The sequence below is a fragment of the Amblyraja radiata genome, chromosome 6 (assembly GCF_010909765.2).
Source record: "Amblyraja radiata isolate CabotCenter1 chromosome 6, sAmbRad1.1.pri, whole genome shotgun sequence".
NCBI lineage: Eukaryota > Metazoa > Chordata > Chondrichthyes > Rajiformes > Rajidae > Amblyraja > Amblyraja radiata.
In genome coordinates this window covers 47,093,889-47,114,098 of record NC_045961.1, presented here as the reverse complement: position 1 = coordinate 47,114,098, position 20,210 = coordinate 47,093,889, and the positions used below count along the sequence as shown (strand labels likewise).

The window sequence follows — 20,210 nt, the reverse complement described above, 5'->3', positions numbered from 1 at the left end:
ATTTTCGGATTCTTCAAATTGTAATGGATTCGAAGTTTTTAAAAATGTTTAATAATGATCATTTATAAACAATCGGAGGAATTTGTGCATTATGCTGAGAATGCACTACTTATACTGAATGCACAAGAGACCCAGTCATTTGAAGGTTCCATCCAGAATACTCAGCCTTATTCTGTTTCAAATGCTGAAATGTTGACTGCTTTCTCACATCTTTTAAGCATTTTCTATTTCTACAATTTTGTGATTTTCCCCAAACACTGGATGCACCAAGTGTCAGGTTTAATTTTGTTTAAATTAAAATATGGTTTAGTTTATTTAGCATGGAAATAGGGCCTTTGGCCCACCGAGTCTGAGATGACCAACAATCACCCATACACTAGTTTTATGTTATCCCAGTTTGCATCCTACACACAAGGGGCAATTTACAGAAGGCAACTAGCCTACAAACCGGCACATCTTTGGAATGTGTGGGGAAACTGAGTCGTTCCTCGACAAGTCGTACATTAAGATTGTTACACCTAAGGTACTGGAAGAGAGAAAGTGGGTGACGGTGAGAAAGGGGGGGAAACATGGAATACAAAGGTCCCCGGGTGTTGTACATCTTGTGAAGAGGTTCACCCACTTAGAAGCTGTCGGGACAGAAGAAATTAACGTACTGAGCGGCGGACTGGCTCGCAAAGCAAAAAGGGCTGTTGAGCCAAAACCAAAGAGGCCAACGTCAGGCAACGCCATTGTAGTTGGAGACTCCATTGTGAGAGGTACGGACAGGGGTTTCTGCGGCAACAGACGGGATTCGAGAATGGTGTGCTGCCTTCCTGGTGCCAGGATCCAGGATGTCAAGGACAGAGTGCAGAAAATCCTCAAGGGCGAAGGTGAACTGCCGGAAGTGGTAGTGCATGTCGGCACAAACGATGTCGGAAAGAAGGGGATGAATATTCTGCAGCGTGACTTCAGAGAGCTCGGAAAAATGCTGAAAAGCAGGACCTCCAGGGTTGTTATCTCCGGTTTGCTTCCAGTTCCTCATGCTGGCGAGAGCAGGAACAGGGAGATACGGGACCTGAATGTGTGGCTGAGGAACTGGTGCAGGGGGCAGGGATTGAGATTCTTAGGTGGGGGACCAGCATTCTGACAGGCAGGTTTGCCACTGCTACACGGGTGGTTTTAAACTGAATAAGGGGGGTGGGGTGTCAAATGGGATAGTCGAGGACAGGGTTAAAGGGAAAGAGAGTAAAGGGATGGTTAATGACCCCAGAATTAACGGGAAAGGAAGCTCACAAAGGGATAGGAAAGTATGGCCAAGTGTAATAGGGATCGATGTGAAAGGTGAGATGCGTAAGGAATTAAAAGTATTGTATATGAATGCGTGAAGTATGAGAAGTAAAGTAGATGAGCTTGAGGCTCAGTTAGAGGTTTGTAGATATGACATTGTGGGGATTACTGAGACGTGGCTCAGGAGGATCGGGCCTGGGAACGTAATATTCAGGGTTATACATCCTATAGAAATGACAGGCAGGTGGGCAGAGGAGGGGGGGGGGGTAGCTCTGCTGGTGAGGGATGGAATTCAGTCCCTTGCGAGGGAAGACATAGGGACTGACGAGGTAGAGTCACTGTGGATTGAGTTGAGGAATTGTAAAGGCAACCCCGTTAATTCCTACCCTTTGTTTCCTGTCAGCAAACCAATTTTCTATCCATGTCAGCACCAGACCCCCAATACCATGTGCCCTAATTTTGCCCACTAATCTCCTATGTGGGACCTTATCAAATGCTTTCTGAATGTCCAGGTAGACTACATCCACTGGCTCTCCCTTGTCCATTATCCTGGTTACATCCTCAAAAAATTCCAGAAGATTAGTCAAGCATGATTTCCTCTTCGTAAATCCATGCTGACTCGGACTGATCCTGCTACTGCTATCCAAATGTGCCGCTATTTCATCTTTTATTATTGACTCCAGCAACTTCCCCACCACCGATGTCAGGCTAACTGGTCTATAATTCCGTGTTTCCTCTCTCCCACCTTTCTTAAAGAGTAGGACAACATTTGCTACCCTCCAACTGATCCTGAATCTATAGAACATTGGAAAATGAACACCAATGCGTCCACAATTTCTAGAGCCACTTCCTTAAGTACCCTGCGATGCAGACCATCAGGCCTTGGGGATTTATCAGCCTTCAGTCCCATCGGTCTACCCAACACCATTTCCTGCCTAATGTGAATCTCCTTCAGTTCCTCCGCCACCCCAGATCCTCTTACTGGTACATCCTCCTTATTTGTATCCTCCTTTCATCCTCTTAAAACTCCTCTAGATAGATCAGTGAAAGTTTACAAATATTTGCCTCTCGAAATAGCCACTACAAGAAACTGCATCGTAGAGATCACCTTGGTATCCACCCTAACACACACATACATGCCCTTTGCTCTCTTCCCCCTGCACCTTTCAGCTACTTGTTTTCTCACTAGTCCAGAATCATTAATTCTGTTTCATTCTAAATGACCTGCAGTAACAAAGAACCATAGAAGCTGGTTTACAATAGAGGACAGTGTTGGAGTAATGAGTCATGCAGCATCTCAGGAGAATCCATGCTCAACCGAGATGCTGTCAGACCCGAGCTATTCCAGCACTCTGTGCCGACCTAAATAAGCTGCTGAGTACTTTCAGTGCTTTTCCATTCTTACTCATTTAAATGGCATGATTCAAGGCAGCTCATCGTCAATTTCTTAAGGGCAATTATGGAAGGAAAATAACTGTTCCAGTAAAGCATTCTAAAGGGCCTGTCCCACTTGGCGATTTTTTTTGGCAACTGCTGACGTCATTGACTGATGTGCCAGGGTCGCCAAAAGATTTTGAACATTTCAAAATCCAGCCGCGACAAAAGAAGTTGCGACATTTGAGGAAACACCGTGCGTCAATATGTCGTCACACTGCGTTATCGCTGCATTACGCCGCGACATTTTCGGTGACCTGATACGTCAGTCAATGATGCCGACAGCCGCCGAAAAAAATCGCCAGATGGGACAGGCCCTTAAATGTCCACTAGGAACAAGAGCTTTTCCAAGATCCAGATGAAGGGTTTCAACCCAAAACGTCTGCTGGCATTTGTTGACCTGGTACATCAACTGAGCGTTCCTGACGTCTGTCCATTTCCCTCTCATATGCTACTTGACCTGCTGAGTTTCTCCAGTGGTTGTTTTTTTGCTCGGGGAAACTGATAAATATTTAATAGGTAAACTTTATTAGCCATATGGCAAAGTTTGAATAAAAAAGACAGGCCAACACAACTTTGCTAAAGGTAAAAGGTACACAAAAATGCTGGAGAAACTCAGCAGGTGCAGCAGCATCTATGGAGCGAAGGAAATAGGTGATGTTTCGGGCCGAAACCCTTCTTCAGACTGATAGGTGGTGGGGGGGAGAAGGAAGGAAAAAGGGAGGAGGAGGAGCCCGAGGGCGGGGGGGATGGGAGGAGACAGCTCGAGGGTTAAGGAAGGGGAGGAGACAGCAAGGGCTAGCAAAATTGGGAGAATTCAATGTTCATACCCGCCGGACGCAGGCTACCCAGGCGGAATATGAGGTGCTATTCCTCCAATTTCCGGTGTTGCTCACTCTGGCAATGGAGGAGACCCAGGACAGAGAGGTCGGATTGGGAATGGGAGGGGGAGTTGAAGTGCTGAGCCACCGGGAGTTCAGGTAGGTTCTTGCGGACTGAGCGGAGGTGTTCGGCGAAACGATCGCCCAACCTCCGCTTAGTCTCACCGATGTAAATCAGCTGGCATCTAGAGCAGCGGATGCAGTAGATGAGGTTGGAGGAGATACAGGTGAACCTTTGTCGCACCTGGAACGACTGCTTGGGTCCTTGAATGGAGTCGAGGGGGGAAGTGAAGGGACAGGTGTTGCAATTCTTGGGGTTGCAACGGAAAGTGCCCGGGGAATGTGTGGTATAGGAGGGAAGGGAAAGAGTTTACTAGGGAGTTGCGGAGGGAGCGGTCTTTGTGGAAGGCAGTCATGGGGGGAGATGGGAAGATGTGGCATGTGGTGGGGTCACGTTGGAGGTGGCGAAAATGGCGGAGGATGATTTGCTGTATTTGCCGGCTGATGGGGTGAAAGGTGAGGACTAGGGAGTCTCTGCCCTTGTTGCGAGTGCGGGGATGGGGAGAGAGAGCAGTGTTGCGGGGTATGGAGGAGATCCTGGTGCGAGCCTCAGCTATGGTGGAGGAGGGGAATCCCCGTTCCCTGAAGAGCGAGGACATTTCCGATGCCCTGGTGTGGAACGTCTCATCCTGGGAGCAGATGCGGCGTAGGCGGAGGAATTGGGAGTAGGGGATGGAGTCCTTACAGGGCGCAGGGTGGGAAGACGTGTAGTCCAGATAGCCATGTGAGTCAGTGGGTTTGTAGTGTATGTCGGTCAGAAGTCTATCCCTGTGATGGAGATGGTGAGGTCAAGGAATGGTAGGGAAGTGTCGGAAATGGTCCAGGTGTATTTGAGTGCCGGATGGAAGTTGGTGGTGAAGTGGATGAAGTCAGTCAGTTGTGTGTGGGTGCAGGAGGTGGCCCCAAAGCAGTCGTCAATGTAACGGAGGTAGAGGTCGGGGATGGCGCCCTGGTACGTATTGAACAAGGATTGTTCGACGTACCCGACAAAGAGGCAGGCGTAGCTGGGGCCCATGCGTGTGCCCATAGCTACGCCTTGTGTTTGGAGGAAATGGGAGGAGTCAAACGTAAAGTTGTTGAGGGTGAGGACCAACTCCGCTAGGCGGAGTAGGGTGTCAGTGGCTGGGTATAGGTTGCTCCTCTGGTCGAGGAAGAACCGGAGGGCTTTGAGGCCATCCTGGTGGGGGATGGAGGTGTAGAGTGACTGGACGTCCATGGTGAAGATGAGGGGGTGAGGGCCTAGAGAGTGGAATGCGCGGAGGCGGCGGAGAGTGTCTGAGGTGTCTAGAACATAGGTGGGAAGGGATTTGACCAAGGGGGATAGTATGGAGTCAAGGTATGGGGAGATGAGTTCGGTGGGCACGAACAAGCAGAGACAATGGGTCTGCCGGGAGAGCCGGGTTTGTGGATTTTGGGGAGAAGGTAAAACCGGGCCGTGCGGGGCTGGGGAACGATGAGGTCGGAAGCTTGGTCGGGCAGGGCGTGGTAGTTGATGAAGTCGGTGATGGTGCTAGATATGGTGGCCTGGTGCTCGTCAGTGGGGTCATGGTCCAGGGGTAAGTAGGAGGAGGTGTCCGAGAGTTGGCGCGTGGCCTCAGCCTTGTAGAGATCGACGCGCCAGACTACCACGGCACCTCCCTTGTCGGCTGGTTTGATAACCCAATCTAGGTTTTTGCGGAGTGATTCTAAAGGTAAATTGTGTCTGACTAATTGGAGTGAATTTTTTGATAAGCTAACAAAGTTGAATGGAAGGCAATAAATGTTCAGGAGACATTTGGAAATATTCCTACACTGATGGGTGGTTAACTTAATTGAGGCCCATGGCTTAAAGGCTCTCAGCAGATAGCATTAAGGGCCTGTCCCACTCACGTGTCCTTGGCACGCAAATTACGCGACCTCGTGGTCGCGTTGAGGTGCACGGGCATCGTATGGCCTCGCGGGGCCAGTCCCACAGAGAAGCGCGGAGGGGTATGTAGTTGTGCGCGACATCGCGCGGAGCTCTGAAATTTTTGTAGTGAACAAAATCTTCGTGCGCCAACAGCCTGTGGCGGAACTGACGTCCAAAGTGGGACAGGCCCAAGACCCTGGCGCGACGCAACATCTCACCTCCAACAGCAGCAGAAGCAGGCAAACGATCGCCGAACTCTGCCTGGGGCTCACGGCCGTTGCAGTCCGGATCTGCCCCCACTTCTACTCCCAGAGCGGAGCCAAGAAAATTGAAGATAGACACAAGATGCAGGAGTAACTCAGCGGGACCGGCAGCATCTCTGGAGAGAAGGAATGGGTGACATTTTGGGTCAAGATCCTTCTTTTCAGACTGAAGAAGAGTCTCGAACCGAAACATCATCCATTGCTTCTCTCCAGAGATGCTGCCGGTCCCGCTGAGTTACTCCAGCTTTGTGTCCATCTTCAAATGACGTCACGCGCTCCAGACGGCTGAGCGTACGCATGAAATCACGCGGGACCGTCGCGGCACAACGCGACCACGAGGTCGCATAATTTGCATGCCAAGGACACGTAAGTGGGACAGGCCCTTTAGTAAAACATTTTGATTTTTGTGCTGGAGGATGGTAAATGATGCATTTCCTCAAAGGTTGGTGCTGTAACCATTGGGTTTTTTTTGCATGATTGTGCGGGATAAATGTTCCTGATTCATGAGTGGCACAAACCTTGGTCAGGGACACTGTGAGGACAATAGTAATCAAATGGAATTTAATACAAAGAAGTGCAAAGTGATAGAAATAATGAAGATAGTATAGATTAAATGGCACAGGTATCAATGCTGTACAAGAATAAAGGGGCGTTTTTTACATTTGAATTCAGGAAAATGGCAGTATATTAAAAGGGAAGTAACATAGGAACCTGTGATTCATAGATACAGGTAGTTCTGTTATAAAGCGATAGTTGCTTTCCTAAGAAACCTCCAGCTATAAAAACAATTGTGTCAGTGAGGAAAAGGGAGTAGGCTAGAGATATTCAGAATATTTCTCCCAAAGTTTAAAAATAAAGTTTTTTTTATAGCTACAACTTTATTTTTGTTCCAAGCTAAAAATACTGGAGACTGCATTTTACATTGTTTAATAAAGTATCACTGCATAAGTGTCAATAGAAGCTGACTGACTGTTCTTAAGTAGACACTAAATGCTGGAGTAACTCCACGGAACAGGCAGCATCTCTGGAGAGAAAGATTGGGTGACGTTTCGGGTGAGATCATTCTTCAGACCGAAGAAGGGTCTTGACCTGAATTGTCACCCATTCCTTCTCTCCAGAGATGCTGCCTGCTGTGTGAGTCACACCAGCATTTTGTGTCTACCTTCGATTTAAACCAGCATCTGCAGTTATTTATTACAGACTGTTCTTAGTTTAGTTTAGAGATACAGCATGGAAACAGGTCCTATGGCCAGAGTCTGCCAAAACCAGCGATTCCTGTACGTTAGCACTATCCTACACACTAGGGACAATTTACAATTTTTACAGAAGTCTATTTAACCTACAAAACTGGACGTCTTTGGAGTCTGTGGGATGAAACCGGAGCACCCGGGGAAAACCCACACAGTCACAGAGAAAATATACAAACTCCATAAACACAGCACCCCTAGTCAGGATTGAACCCGGGTTTCTGGCGCTGAAACACAGCAACTCTACCACTGTGCCATCATGCTGCCCCAAGCTACAAGTAGCGATAAAATTATTTTTGTTACAACTAAAATTACCAGAGACTGCATGTTACATTGTTTAAAAAGGTATCACTGTATAAGTGTCAATAGAAGCTGACAGACTGTGCTTAATAGACAATGTGTGTGTTGGTGAGAGAGGTTATGAAGGTTAGATAGAAAGAGTTTATTTTCCCTACACTATGCTTTTGCCAAGACAGCTTCCTATCCTGTTTATCAATTTACAAAGTAACTTACAAGTGGTTCTCTAGATCCCAATGGAAATTGTGTAATAACTAATATGACCCATGGAAAAGAGTTTAGACTCTTTTACAGCATTGAAACAGGTCTTAAGCACACCGACAATCGATCACCCAATCACTCTAGTTCTATGTTATCCCACTTTTGCATAGTTGTATAGGGCCCTAGTGAGACCACATCTGGTATATTGTGTGCAGATTTGGTCCCCGAATTTTAGGAAGGACATTCTTGCTATTGACGGAGTGCAGAGTAGGTTTGGCCGGACTGTCATATGTTGAGAGAATGGAGTGGCTGGGCTTGTGGAGTTTAGAAGGGTGAGAGGGGATCTTATTGAAACATATAAGATTATTAAGGGTTTGGACACTCTCGAGGCAGGATGTTGGGGGAGTCCAGAACCAGGGGCCATAGTTTAAGAATAAGGGATAAGCCATTTAGAACGGGTACGAGGAAACACTTCTTCTCACAGAGAGTTGTGAGACTGTGGAATTCTCTGCTTCAGAGGGCGGTGGAGGCCGGTTCTACTTTCAAGAGAGAGCTAGATAGGGCTTTTAAAGATAGCGGAGTCAGGGGATATGGGGAGAAGGCAGGAACGGGGTACTGATTGGGGATGATCAGCCATGATCACATTGAATGGTGGTGCTGGCTCGAAGGTCCGAATGGCCTACTCCTGTACCTATTGTCTATTGTCCATTCCCTACACACTTGGGGCAATTTACAGAGACCAATTAACCTACAAACCTGCACGTGTTTGGATGTGGGAGAAAACTGGAGCACCCCAAGGAAGCCCAGGTGGTCACCAAAAGAATATGCAAACTCCACAGTTAGCTCCCTAGGTCAGGATCGAACCCGGGTCTCTGGAGTTGAGAGGCAGTGGCTCTACCAACTGCCTGACTGCTGCCAAACGGCCATCCTTCATTATCGAAATAACCCCATCTCCTCTCAGGGCTGATAGGGAACTCTGGTTCAGGTAAGGGGGAGAGGAAAAAACAAGTGAAAAGGGAATGGAATCCAGTTATTGCAGTCCACATACAAATGAACATCAGAAGAAAATCCAAGGCTAAAAGAATACATTGAGCTATGACGCAAATTAAAGAAAACCAACAGGGGTCACTACGAGAAAAGCTGAATAGCTCTGTAGTGTGCCCAAGAAAATAAACACTGGATTAATAAGATGCATTTTTAAATGAAAAAAATGTTCACTGATAACATTCCATAACTTTTGTCAGATATAGCATTTAAGTATAATTCTCACATCATTAATTTGAGCTAAATGCTGAAAGAAAACTGGCTGCAAAGCTTGACAAAAGTGGCCTGGAATCTACACTTCGGGAGAGCTACATCCATCCAATCCCTGGCATGATTTTTAGCTACAGAGAGCAGAAGAATAAGGTACAAAGAATACCCAAATTGTAGTCAAAGAACTGAGATCCTTGTTGAATGCTTCAGGTAAGGGTCGATCATCAGGCAGTGCTATTGTTGTTTATAAACCCCAAATTAACTAAAAATATTAATGGCAGTCCAGTGACCCCCTCTGGAAAGTATGTGCAGCAACAACTGATGCAAGGTTCTGCTGGGTTATTTTCTACTTAAGTAGAGATAGACACAAAGTAACTCAGCGGGCCAGGCTGCATCTCTAGAGAAAATGGATAGGTAGTGTTTTGAGCCGGCACCCTTCATTTTTCGACTAAATTAAACAAGTACAAGGGCACAAAATGCTGGAGTAACTCAGCAGGACAGGCAGTATCTCTGGAGAAATGGATAGGTGACGTATTGGGTCGGGATCTTTCCTCAGACATGATAAGACACAAGTCTTAAATAAAACTTCAGCCTCATTCCTTCATTCTCCCCAAAGATGAACCAAGGAGGGACCATCAAAGCAGGTTAGCACTTTGCAACACAACCATGAATTGTAGAAAGGTCTGAAGAAGGGTTTCCTTCGCTCCACAGATGCTGCCTCACCCGCTGAGTTTCTCCAGCATTTTTGTCCACCATGAATTGTAGAATATTTTCTCAAATGTGGGGGTAAAATTGGAGCCAACCGTAAGAATAATGTTCATAACATATGATGGCAAATGGTGCAGACAGAAGCATATATGGACTAAAAAAAGAGATGAAGCTAATAACAACTTTCATTCACACGGCATCGCCAACAAAGCAGAATTGGGGAGTTGGGTGTGTGTGGGGGAGGGGGATGTGGGTGTGGGGGAGGGGGTGTGAGGAAGTGCGGTGTGGGGGAGGGGGGAACGGGGTGTGTGGGGGAGGGGGACAGAATGTGTGGGGGAGGGGGACAGAATGTGTGGGGGAGGGGGACGGTGTGTGTGGGGGAGGGGGTGTGTAGGGGAGAGGCTGTGGGGGAGGGGTGGTGGGGGAGGGGCGGTGGGGGAGGGGCTGTAGGAGAGGGGCTGTGGGGGGGGGGGGGAACCTTCAAAACCTTCATAACTTTTGTACTATTTCACCGATCAGAACAAAACTTGCAGCAGAGAAGAATGGTAAGGTGGCGAAAAATCGTAGCTCTATGAGGGATCATTTTTGCGCAAATTTAATTACAACGCAGACAGGAAGTGGTCAAGATGAAAGTTTTAGTAATATATACTAGACTAAGTGGGACCCGATGGGTCCCAGCATCACACGGGAGGGCTGGTCCCCCAACGCAATATTGCACCTCTCCACCAATTTGAATATTGGTGGCCAGTGGGGGGGGAGGGGGGGGGGTTTCTGGTGTGCTAGTATGGGTGTTATGCGCTGAAGGGACTGGTTTCCAGAGGGCTAGTATGGACATTGTGGGCTGAATGGATTCTTGGACTGGAGGCTCAGTCACTCAAGCCTGTTATGCTGGCAGCTCACTCACTCACGGCTGGTGGGCTCGCAGTTGACTCACGGCTATTCCTTGAAATTCCATTTCAAGCAGGATGCAAGGCCACCAAATTCAAGTGTAGTTTCATACCATTTCAAGCAGGGTGCAAGGCCACTAAAGACAGCGAGTTGTGACCTCTCCCTCCCCCATCTTGCAGAGACTGAGCCATGCCCACATTTCCGGATTTTATAGTCCCTCCCCCCCTCCCACCAGAAGGGGCATGGCCTTCATGGCATGATTGACAGGAGAGAGAATCTCAACATTTTTTAAACACTAATAACTCTTTTACTTTTCATCGATGGGAAAAATCCTCGGCACCTGATGAGCGGAGGGGGACTCTGTAACATGGTCAAAAATCACAGCATTTTTTCTAAAATCAATATAAAGCGCAAACAGGAAGTGGTCAAGATTAGATTTTTAATTATATAGAAGACAAGTTAAACTTTAATTAGGCACGGCAACTTTAATTGGGCAAGGCAGCTTTAATTGGGCAAGGCAGCTTTAATTGGGCATGGCAGCTTTAAATGGGCCAGGCAGCTTTAATTAGGCCAGGCAGCTTTAATTAGGCCAGGCAGCTTTAATTAGGCCAGGCAGCTTTAATTAGGCCAGGCAGCTTTAATTAGGCCAGGCAGCTTTAATTAGGCCAGGCAGCTTTAATTAGGCCAGGCAGCTTTAATTAGGCCAGGCAGCTTTAATTAGGCCAGGCAGCTTTAATTAGGCAAAGCAGCTTTAATTAGGCAAGGCAGCTTTAGCACTTTCAAGCCAAAGGCAAGGCAGCTTTAGCACTTTCAAACCAAAGGCAAGGCAGCTTTAGCACTTTCAAACCAAAGGCAAGGCAGCTTTAGCACTTTCAAACCAAAGACAAAGCAGCTTTAGCACTTTCGAACCAAAGGCAACACTGCTTTAGCACTTTCAAACCAAAGGCAACACAGCTTTAGCACTTCTGTAAATCAATACTGTTAAGAGTCATGCCATTAATTGAAATATTTTCCCCTTATATTTGACCTCCCAAAGTGCAACAACTCTCACTTGCTTGGACTCAACTCCATCTACTATTTCTTCACCCATTTCTGTAGTTGATCTATATCCCGCTGAATATTTTGACAGCCTTCCTCACACTCCACGACCCTAGCAACCTTGGTAACATCTGCAAACTTACTAACCAACCCGTCTATGTTTACGTCCAAACTACAGGAATATGTGTCATTTCCTTAGCCGGTACAACGCAAAAGTAGTACTAGAACTACATTAAAATTTTGTTATTTCGATAAAAGTATTACTTTATTTTGTTGATGGGGACTTTTTTCTCTTCCAGTTGCTTCACCATGGCCTTTTCTTCAGTTGGAAGTAAAACAAGCAATGCTTCACCACCTTCTTTGTACCTGGGAAATGGAAACATTGTTCAGAGTATAAGACAATCCACATCAATTTAATAACACAACTCCAAACACAGTGAATATTTAAGATTGCACTCATCCTCATCCATCAACAAAAAATCTTGCGAAAGGGTTTGAGATGGTTTGAATGTTAAAAAACCTATAATCTATATGTGCTGTAAAATGGAGCAGTAAAATGTGCTGTAAAGTGTTGTGATGCAAACCAGTCCAAATGAATTTTACTTTTCTAAGTAAATGAATTTGTTCTATTTCTGCATTTATGGGATCGGTCAATACTCTGTGTGTAGAGTTCGGTTCGGTTCAGTTGATTCTGTAACATTTCTGTTAAAATCTCAACCCATGCAATTCCCAATTACTTACAGTCAAGTTATATGCATAAGTACAATCAAAGTCTTGTTTCGCAATACTAATTTACATGACACTACTATTGCTTTTGACTGCACATGTGAATATTAATCGACATTTATTAGCATTCAAGTGATGTTGTGCTTCACAATGGAATGTAAGCAGTGATCTCAAGATCTTTACGGCCATTTCCTTCTCACACCTGTTATACAACTTTGAATTGGTGCTAAATATGACAATATAACTTTCACAGATGGAACTGGTGCTCCCAATTGCCAAGATCATCTTCAACAATGGAATCTAAATTAGTTCAAGCAGTACAAGCAATACAACATTTCTGTTCTTAAAGCTTATCGTGAATTTAAACAGGGTCATATCAGCTTCAGACAATAGCAATGATGTTATCAAGGTGCGAAGCAAAAACACAATTTATCTGCTTTTCCTAGTTTCCTCCATCTATTTTGAAACATATATGCCATTTTAAAAAGTTGCCAATTCTGCTGAGTCCCAGGATTAGAAGACTAATCTAATTGCATATTAGATTTGGCCAATGACTTGCATTATTCAGCATTTTTATATTTTAAAACACCTAAAGGTGTTTTGTGGCACATTATTAACTGGAAATTTGAGGAGACATCAAGTCAGAGATCAGAAAGGTTTTAAGCAGAGAGATAGAGAAGGAAAAAGGAAACAGCTACAAATAAACAATTTGCCAAGATAGATAAAGAAATGAGAATGTTTGATCCTTCAAAAATAAAATTAATATTTTAATCCATAAATTGCCACTTAATATTCATTACAGACACTCAAGTAACCTCTATAATAAAAGTCACCAAGAGAATCAGCAGACATTTTATGACATGAATTCACTTCACCACAATACCTGGCAGTTCTCCCAGCTCTATGGATGTAAGTATTAGCATCCTCTGGACAATCCAATTGAAGAACCCAGTTCACAGCAGGGAAATCTGGGAAGAAAATCAATTTTAAATTAGACACTTCAAATGGTTTGATAAATAGATGTATATTCTTCACTTGGTCTTTTACTGGATGTGAAGTGGGTGTTTCAACCAGTGTAAGTGTCTAGGACCAGAGGCCATAGTTTCAATTAAAAAGGATGTACCTTCAGAAAGAAGATGAGGAGGAATGTTTTTAGTTAGAGGGTGGTAAATCTGTGGAATTCATTGCCAGAGAGCTGTGGAGGCCAAGTCAATCAATATTTTAATAGCGGAGATTGACAAATTCTTGATTAATACGGGGGTCATCGGTTATGGGGAGAAGGCTGGAGAATGGGGTTGAGAGGGAAAGATAGATCAGCCATGATTGAACGACGGAGTAGACTTGATGGTCAGATGTTTGATGAACTTGATGTTTCTGCTCCTATAACTTATGAACTTAAACTATCTGTGGCAAAGCTTTGAATGTAAACCTTAAACATTCAATCAACATTTTTCCCCAAAGACGCAAGACGATGGTGAAAAGCAAAAATGCTTGTCACCAGCCAGGCCACCAATTATTTCCAGGTTTAAGTTGTCTTATCCTTTGCACACATTCTACATCCCAGGAATACATACCGAGCCCTCGGGCAGCGATGTCTGTTGCAAACAGTACGGCCGCCTTTTTTTGGCAAAAGTCATTGTAGACATCAACTCGTTTCATCTGTTGTTGCTTGCCATAAAGCGCTAGGATTGGCAGTCCTGGACGGAGACGGCAAAATACACGGAACAAATACTGGACCTAATGTACAGAAACACAAATGTGAAGGATACAGTGAAACTTCAACCATGCCAAACAGTAGCCGAAAGGTTATATTTAACTTTTCTCTTCATCTATTTAAAGTCATCAGACTAAAATTCACCAGGTGCTGAAAATACTCAATTCAGATGTTGAATTACAGCTGCAAGATTTTTCTTTAATTTCCATTTCAAGGTTTGCATATTGGTCGTCAAAATCCCATTTTTTATTTGTTATGATAGTCAAAGAATAGCACCACATTTGCCACTTGTCTCACAGAGAAGGCATGCTTCAAATTACACCCTTAGTGGACCTATGCAACAATTTCACAAACATTCACACATTAGTTCAGGGTTCAAAGTTGCTGCTGAGAATCCAAAGTAACTCTGAGGGTTACGCAGCATCTCAGGAAGACTTTAGATAGACAACATTTTGGTTCAGGTCCTTTCTTCAGACAGATTGCAGTAGGGGTGTGAAAGCTGTAAAAGAGGTGGAGGCAGGACAAAAGCCCAGCAAATGATAGGTGGATACAGGTGAGGGGATTTGCTTGGCAGATGGGTGGACAAAGGCTAGAGGTAAAAAGGAGACAAAAGGGTGTTAAATAAGGAAGAGTTTAAAATGTAATGTGAATCCAGAAGGAAATATATGGTGGAAGGAGGTTTGATGGGGGGGGGGGGAGGGGGTGAAGTGCAAGGATGGAGCACAGGGGCAGATTGGCGTTGCCTAAAATTTCAGAATGTTTTATACCATTGGGTTGTAAGCTAATAATAATAATAATAACTTTATTTATAGAGCACTTTAAAAACAACCACTGTTGCAACAAAGTGCTGTACATGACTAATCATGAACAAAAAATTATTACAAGACAATAAAAACATTAAAAAAGATAGTAAAAACAATAAAAAACATTAAAAACACTAAAACAGGAGCAAAGTCTCATGCAGGGTCAAAAGCCAAGGAATAGAAAAGGGTTTTAAGACTGGTTTTGAAGATGGACAGTGAGGGGGCCTGTCTGATGTGCAACGGCAGAGTGTTCCATAATGTCGGAGCAGCAACAGAGAAGGCTCTATCCCCTCTGAGCTTCCGCTTAGACCTCGGTACCTCCAGGAGCAGCTGATCAGCTGACCTGAGGCACCGGGCAGGAGCGTAGGGATGAAGCAGCTCAGAGAGGTAAGGCGGGGCGAGACCATTTAAAGATTTAAAAACAAATAAAATAATCTTAAAATGAACTCGAAAGTACACCGGCAGCCGGTGGAGGGAGGCCAGAATTGGCGTTATGTGCTCCCTCTTTCGAGTTCCAGTTAAAAGGCGAGCAGCAGCATTCTGAACCAACTGGAGACGAGCCAGGGAAGATCGAGTAACTCCAAAATAGAGTGTGTTACAGTAATCCAGCCTAGACGTGATAAAGGCATGGATTACTGTTTCAAAATGCTGGCGCTCAAGAATGGGCTTCACCTTTGCCAGCTGCCTTAAATGAAAGAAGCTGGACTTAACTACCGCGCCTATTTGATGATCTAATTTAAAATCACTGTCCATCTTAAAACCCAAGTTCAAAACTGTTGGCTTCACATACAGTGCCAGGGGACCCAAGTCAACAGGGGGAGGTTCACGGCAGTCATTGGGACCAAACACTATCACCTCTGTCTTCTTTTCATTAAAACCTAGAAAGTTTAGGGCCATCCAGGATTTAATGTCATCAAGACATAACAGAAGTGATTTGACCGAGAAAGCATCTTCCTTCCTCAGCGGCATATATAGTTGGCTATCATCAGCATAACAATGAAAAGAGATGCCATGCTTTCTAAGAATGGAACCCAGAGGAAGTAAGTACAGTGAGAAAAGCAGGGGCCCTAAAATTGAGCCCTGTGGAACCCCATATGACAGAGGATCGGAGGAGGATTCAAAACCAGCAAGGCTTACACACATAGTTCTGTCTGCCAGATAAGACCTGAACCATTCCAGGGCACTGCCACAAATGCCCACTAGGTGCTGTAACCGAGATACTAAGATACCATGGTCCACTGTATCAAAGGCGGCAGATAGGTCCAGCAGGACAAGAACCACATAATCACCAGAATCATTAGCTAGGAGGATGTCATTAAAAACCCTTAGCAATGCTGACTCTGTGCTATGCATAGTTTTAAACCCAGACTGGAAAACCTCCCGAATATTATGCTCGTCCAAGAAGAGTTTTAGCTGAGCATAAACAACTTTCTCCAGAATTTTAGAAATAAAAGGCAACTTGGAGATCGGTCTAAAATTGGCCAGAACAGTTTGATCCAGGCCAGGTTTCTTAAGTAGTGGTTGCACTACTGCATGTTTAAAACTTACGGGGACAACCCCAGAACACAAGCTGCTGTTGATAATGGCAAGAACCGACTGCATTATACTGGGGAAAACCTCTTTAAAAAGATGAGGAGGGACAGCATCACAAGGGGAACCCGATGGCTTAATATGGCTAACCACATCCTCTAAACGCGACAATGTCACAGGCACAAACTTATCCAATACCACCAGGCATGGGACAGAAACAGAGGGTTCAGAGGCAGGAGCTGAAATGAGTGCCCTTATGGAAACAACCTTATTAATAAAAAAGTGCAGGAAGTCATTGCACATTTCAGACGATGCTTCCAGACAGACAGGCTGTGGGGCATTAAGAACAGAGTCAATGATTTTAAATAGCACACGTGGGTCGTGACGCTTAGACACAATAATGTTTGACAGGTATTCAATGGTTACAAGTTGCTGTTCCTCCCATTTTGATGTGACCTCTCTGGCAATTGATGAGGCCCAGCACAGAAAGATTGGCATGGGGATGGGAAGGAGAGTTAAAATCGTTAGCAATACCTGTCTGCCTGCTTAAACCCCTGTCTCACGGTGCGAGTCCATCCACGAGTGATCCCGAGTTAAAAACAAATCAAACTTGTGGTAATCACGTAGAATTAACGTAGCGGGAATGTCGGAACTCGTGGACGTAACTTAGCGACTCGTAACGCTAACGGCAGGTACTCGGGTAACTTGTTAACTCATGAAAAATTTTCAACATGTTGAAACAATTCCACGCATCAAATTTACTCCTGAAGGAAAAATGTGAAGCTTTTAAAATCGTTGTAATACCGTAGTAGCCTGTGAGTTTACCGTAATGACTCGTGAGTAACTCGTGGGTTTGGCCCGAGTGCCAGAAGTGAAATGTTGAAGATTGGTCATCTCCGGAGAACTTGGATAGGGTGACGTTTCGGGTCGGGACCCTTCTTCAAACTTTAGACCCTTCTTTCACCCGAAACGTCACCTGTCCATGTTCTCCACAGATACTGCCTGACATGTTGAGTTACTCCAACACCTTGTTTTTTTCCTATGAACCAGCTTCTGTAGTTCCTTGTGTTCCAAAATGTAATGCTTTATAAATCTCCAGAGATGCTGCCTGTCCCGCGGAGTTACTCCAGCACTTTGCGTCTGTCTCCCTGGAGACCTAGTTTCCCACGCAATGTGACATCTACCGTGCATACATTGCCAACTGTTGTTTTGGCAGCAGTAACATAATCTTCCGGTTAGTACATTCAGTGTTGCTGAGGCCTAGTTTATGTAGAGACAAGAAACTGCAGATGCTGGAACCATGATCATAAAACACACACAAAGTGTTGGAGGAACTCACACAGCGCTGGAGTAACTCAGCGGGACAGGCAGCATCAGCGGAGGGAATGGACAGACGTTGATTCGGCTCGAAAAGAAGGGACCCGATCTGAAACGTTGCCTATCCATTCCCTCCACAGATGCTGCCTGACCCGCTGGGTTACTTCGACACTTCGTGAGTTCATAAGTCAAAGGAGCAGAATTAGGCCATTCAGCCATCGAGTTGCTCCAACACTTTGTGTTTCGCTCAACATGCCAGCATCTGTGGTCCCCCGTGTCTCCATTTGACAGCTGGAAGAACTCAGCGGGACATGGAGTCTGAAGAAGGACCCTGACCTGAAACCTCACCTGCCCGTTTCCTTCCACCGATTTCTTGTAGTCACTTTTCGATAAAACCCCACCGCCCCAGTTATTCCAAGTCCATTTAATGCCGCGTGTCTCTATTTCATTCATTAAGTCGCCGGTACTGTCACATCGGTCGTTTTCGGTCAATACAACAGAACAGTCTGAAGAAGGGCGACAATAGACACAAAAAGCTGGAGTAACTCAGCGGGACAGGCAGCATCTCTGGAGAGAAGGAATGGGTGATGTTTCGGGTCGAGACTCTTCGACAGGGAAACGAAAGATATAGATGATGATGTATTGTAGAGAGATAAAGAACAATGAATGCAAAATAGACCATTGTTCGCTGTTCGTTTGGTGAAAATGAGAAGCTGGTGCGACTTGGGTGGAGGAGGGATAGACAGAGAGGGAATGCCGGGGTTACTTGAAGTGAGAGAAATCAATATTCATACCACTGGGCTGTAAGCTGCCCAAGCGAAATATGAGATGCTGTTCCTCCAATTTGCATTTAGCCTCACTCTGACTGGAGAAGACCAGTGTGGGAATGGGAAGTGTTTGGCAACCGGGAGATCAGGTAGGTCCAGATAGCAACTGGAGAGTCGCGATCCGAAACGTCACCCATTCCTTCTCTCCAGAGATGCTGTCTGACCCTCCGAGTTACTCCAGCTTTTGGTGTCTATCGTCAAGGTAAACCAGCATCTGCAGTTCCTTCCTACACAACAGAACAGTACGAGGAGCGATTAATGTTAGAGGCTGCTCACTAACCTCACTATGTTTACATCGTCCTCTCTAGCAATGAATAAATATCATTCGGTTACCGTATTATTGACTACAACCGCCCGTTTAAAAACACTAATGACTGCTCTTTAATTCTCAACCACTGGATATTTGCCTGGAAACATATTGCATGTTTTCGTTCAGTGAGATAATTCAATTTTAATAGACTGAGGTGTTAAATCCCGCGCCACTTTACAACAAACTAAACAACCTATAATTTAAATAGAGCATTTAGGATCGATAATAAAATTCCCAAGACTATTTCACATATATAATTCCAGCACCACTTCACACTGAGCTGTCCGTGATGTTTAACGGGGCTGGCATCTGCCCTGATCCGTTGTTCAGATAAAACACTGTTTTAAATAATTTGAAGTTTTGAAATTAATCCTCGCCGCCTAATGTACACTTTGGGCTAAGATTTGATCCCTGCACAAAGCGCAATGTAAACGGAATGGAATCTCTATTAACGTTCTGAGAATCACTACATAATGGAAGTGATCACATTCGGCCCTTCTAGCCAGCATTGCCATTCAATATGATCATGGCTGATCATCCAAAATCAGTACCCAGTTTCTGCTTTCTCCCCATATCCCTTGATTCCGTAACCCTAAGAAATTTAAACATGGGAGGTTTTTTATAGTGTAAAAAAAACTGCATTACATCATTTTACCATGTGATGATTTTTCCTCACGTCGGTAGTCGTTGTTGGCTCAAGAGTAACTCGGGAGGGGAACTTGGTACATCGCAGAAATGAGAAGTAAACGGCAAATTTAGACATACACATGGGAACTAATTTAAACTCATGACCATAAACTTGGAATCTCATAGAAAACCACGAGTTTGATTTTTTCTCTTTCACTCGGGATCACTCGCACCGTGAGACAGGGCCATTACCATAACACATACACTATACCACTCACTTTTTTAAAAAAATCAACAGAATACAAAATGGGTCTTCTGGGCCATTAATCTAACCACAATTCTCAATCCTTCAAAAATTTACAAACAACCCATATAAAGGTGCAATGACAAAGGTGATTGCCACAGGTATACACAAGGCACACTTCTTTCTATTAAATCGCATTCAGGATATTTTTATACATTTGGGATCATATTCCAAAAGTTTGTGTTTATTGTAGACCCAGTAATATGGAAGAAATGGTGTTAATCCAAAACTACACCTATGCATAATTGACAATAGTTTGATATTAAACGGTCATTCATCTTTTCTCTTGCTAATATTGTGGTTCAAAAATGAAATGTGCAAGCAGTTTTGCGTTCCTACCGTTTTAACTTTTCTTCTAAACAACACTGCAACCAATTTGACTTGCAAATGCGTGACAGCTCAGAACAAGGCAGGATTAATTTTCTCTGTAAATTTCTCTTGCAAGCTTCAGACTACATACATGAATAGACAAAGTGGTAGAGAGCTCAGTAACATTTACATTTCCTTGGGGCCCATGTTTGGCGATCGCATATAAAGAGCATATATTAATGAAGTTATCTTCCCATGTACTACCGAACTGATGGAAACAGGATTAAACGAAGAATTAACAAATAAATCAAAAAT

At 44.6% G+C, this 20,210-nt stretch overlaps 1 protein-coding gene across 2 annotated transcripts in view; it reads right to left on the bottom strand.

The window, feature by feature from the left end:
• ddx10 (DEAD-box helicase 10) overlaps window positions 1-20,210 on the bottom strand; it is a 171,714-nt gene that overhangs the window by 128,406 nt on the left and 23,098 nt on the right. For both annotated transcript variants that reach the window (XM_033022708.1, XM_033022709.1), the window contains exons 8-10: window positions 13,729-13,891; window positions 13,038-13,122; window positions 11,693-11,794 (exon numbers count right to left, since the gene is read on the bottom strand). In XM_033022708.1, coding sequence (XP_032878599.1) covers window positions 11,693-11,794; window positions 13,038-13,122; window positions 13,729-13,891 — 350 coding nt within the window. The remainder of the gene's footprint in view (window positions 1-11,692; window positions 11,795-13,037; window positions 13,123-13,728; window positions 13,892-20,210) is intronic.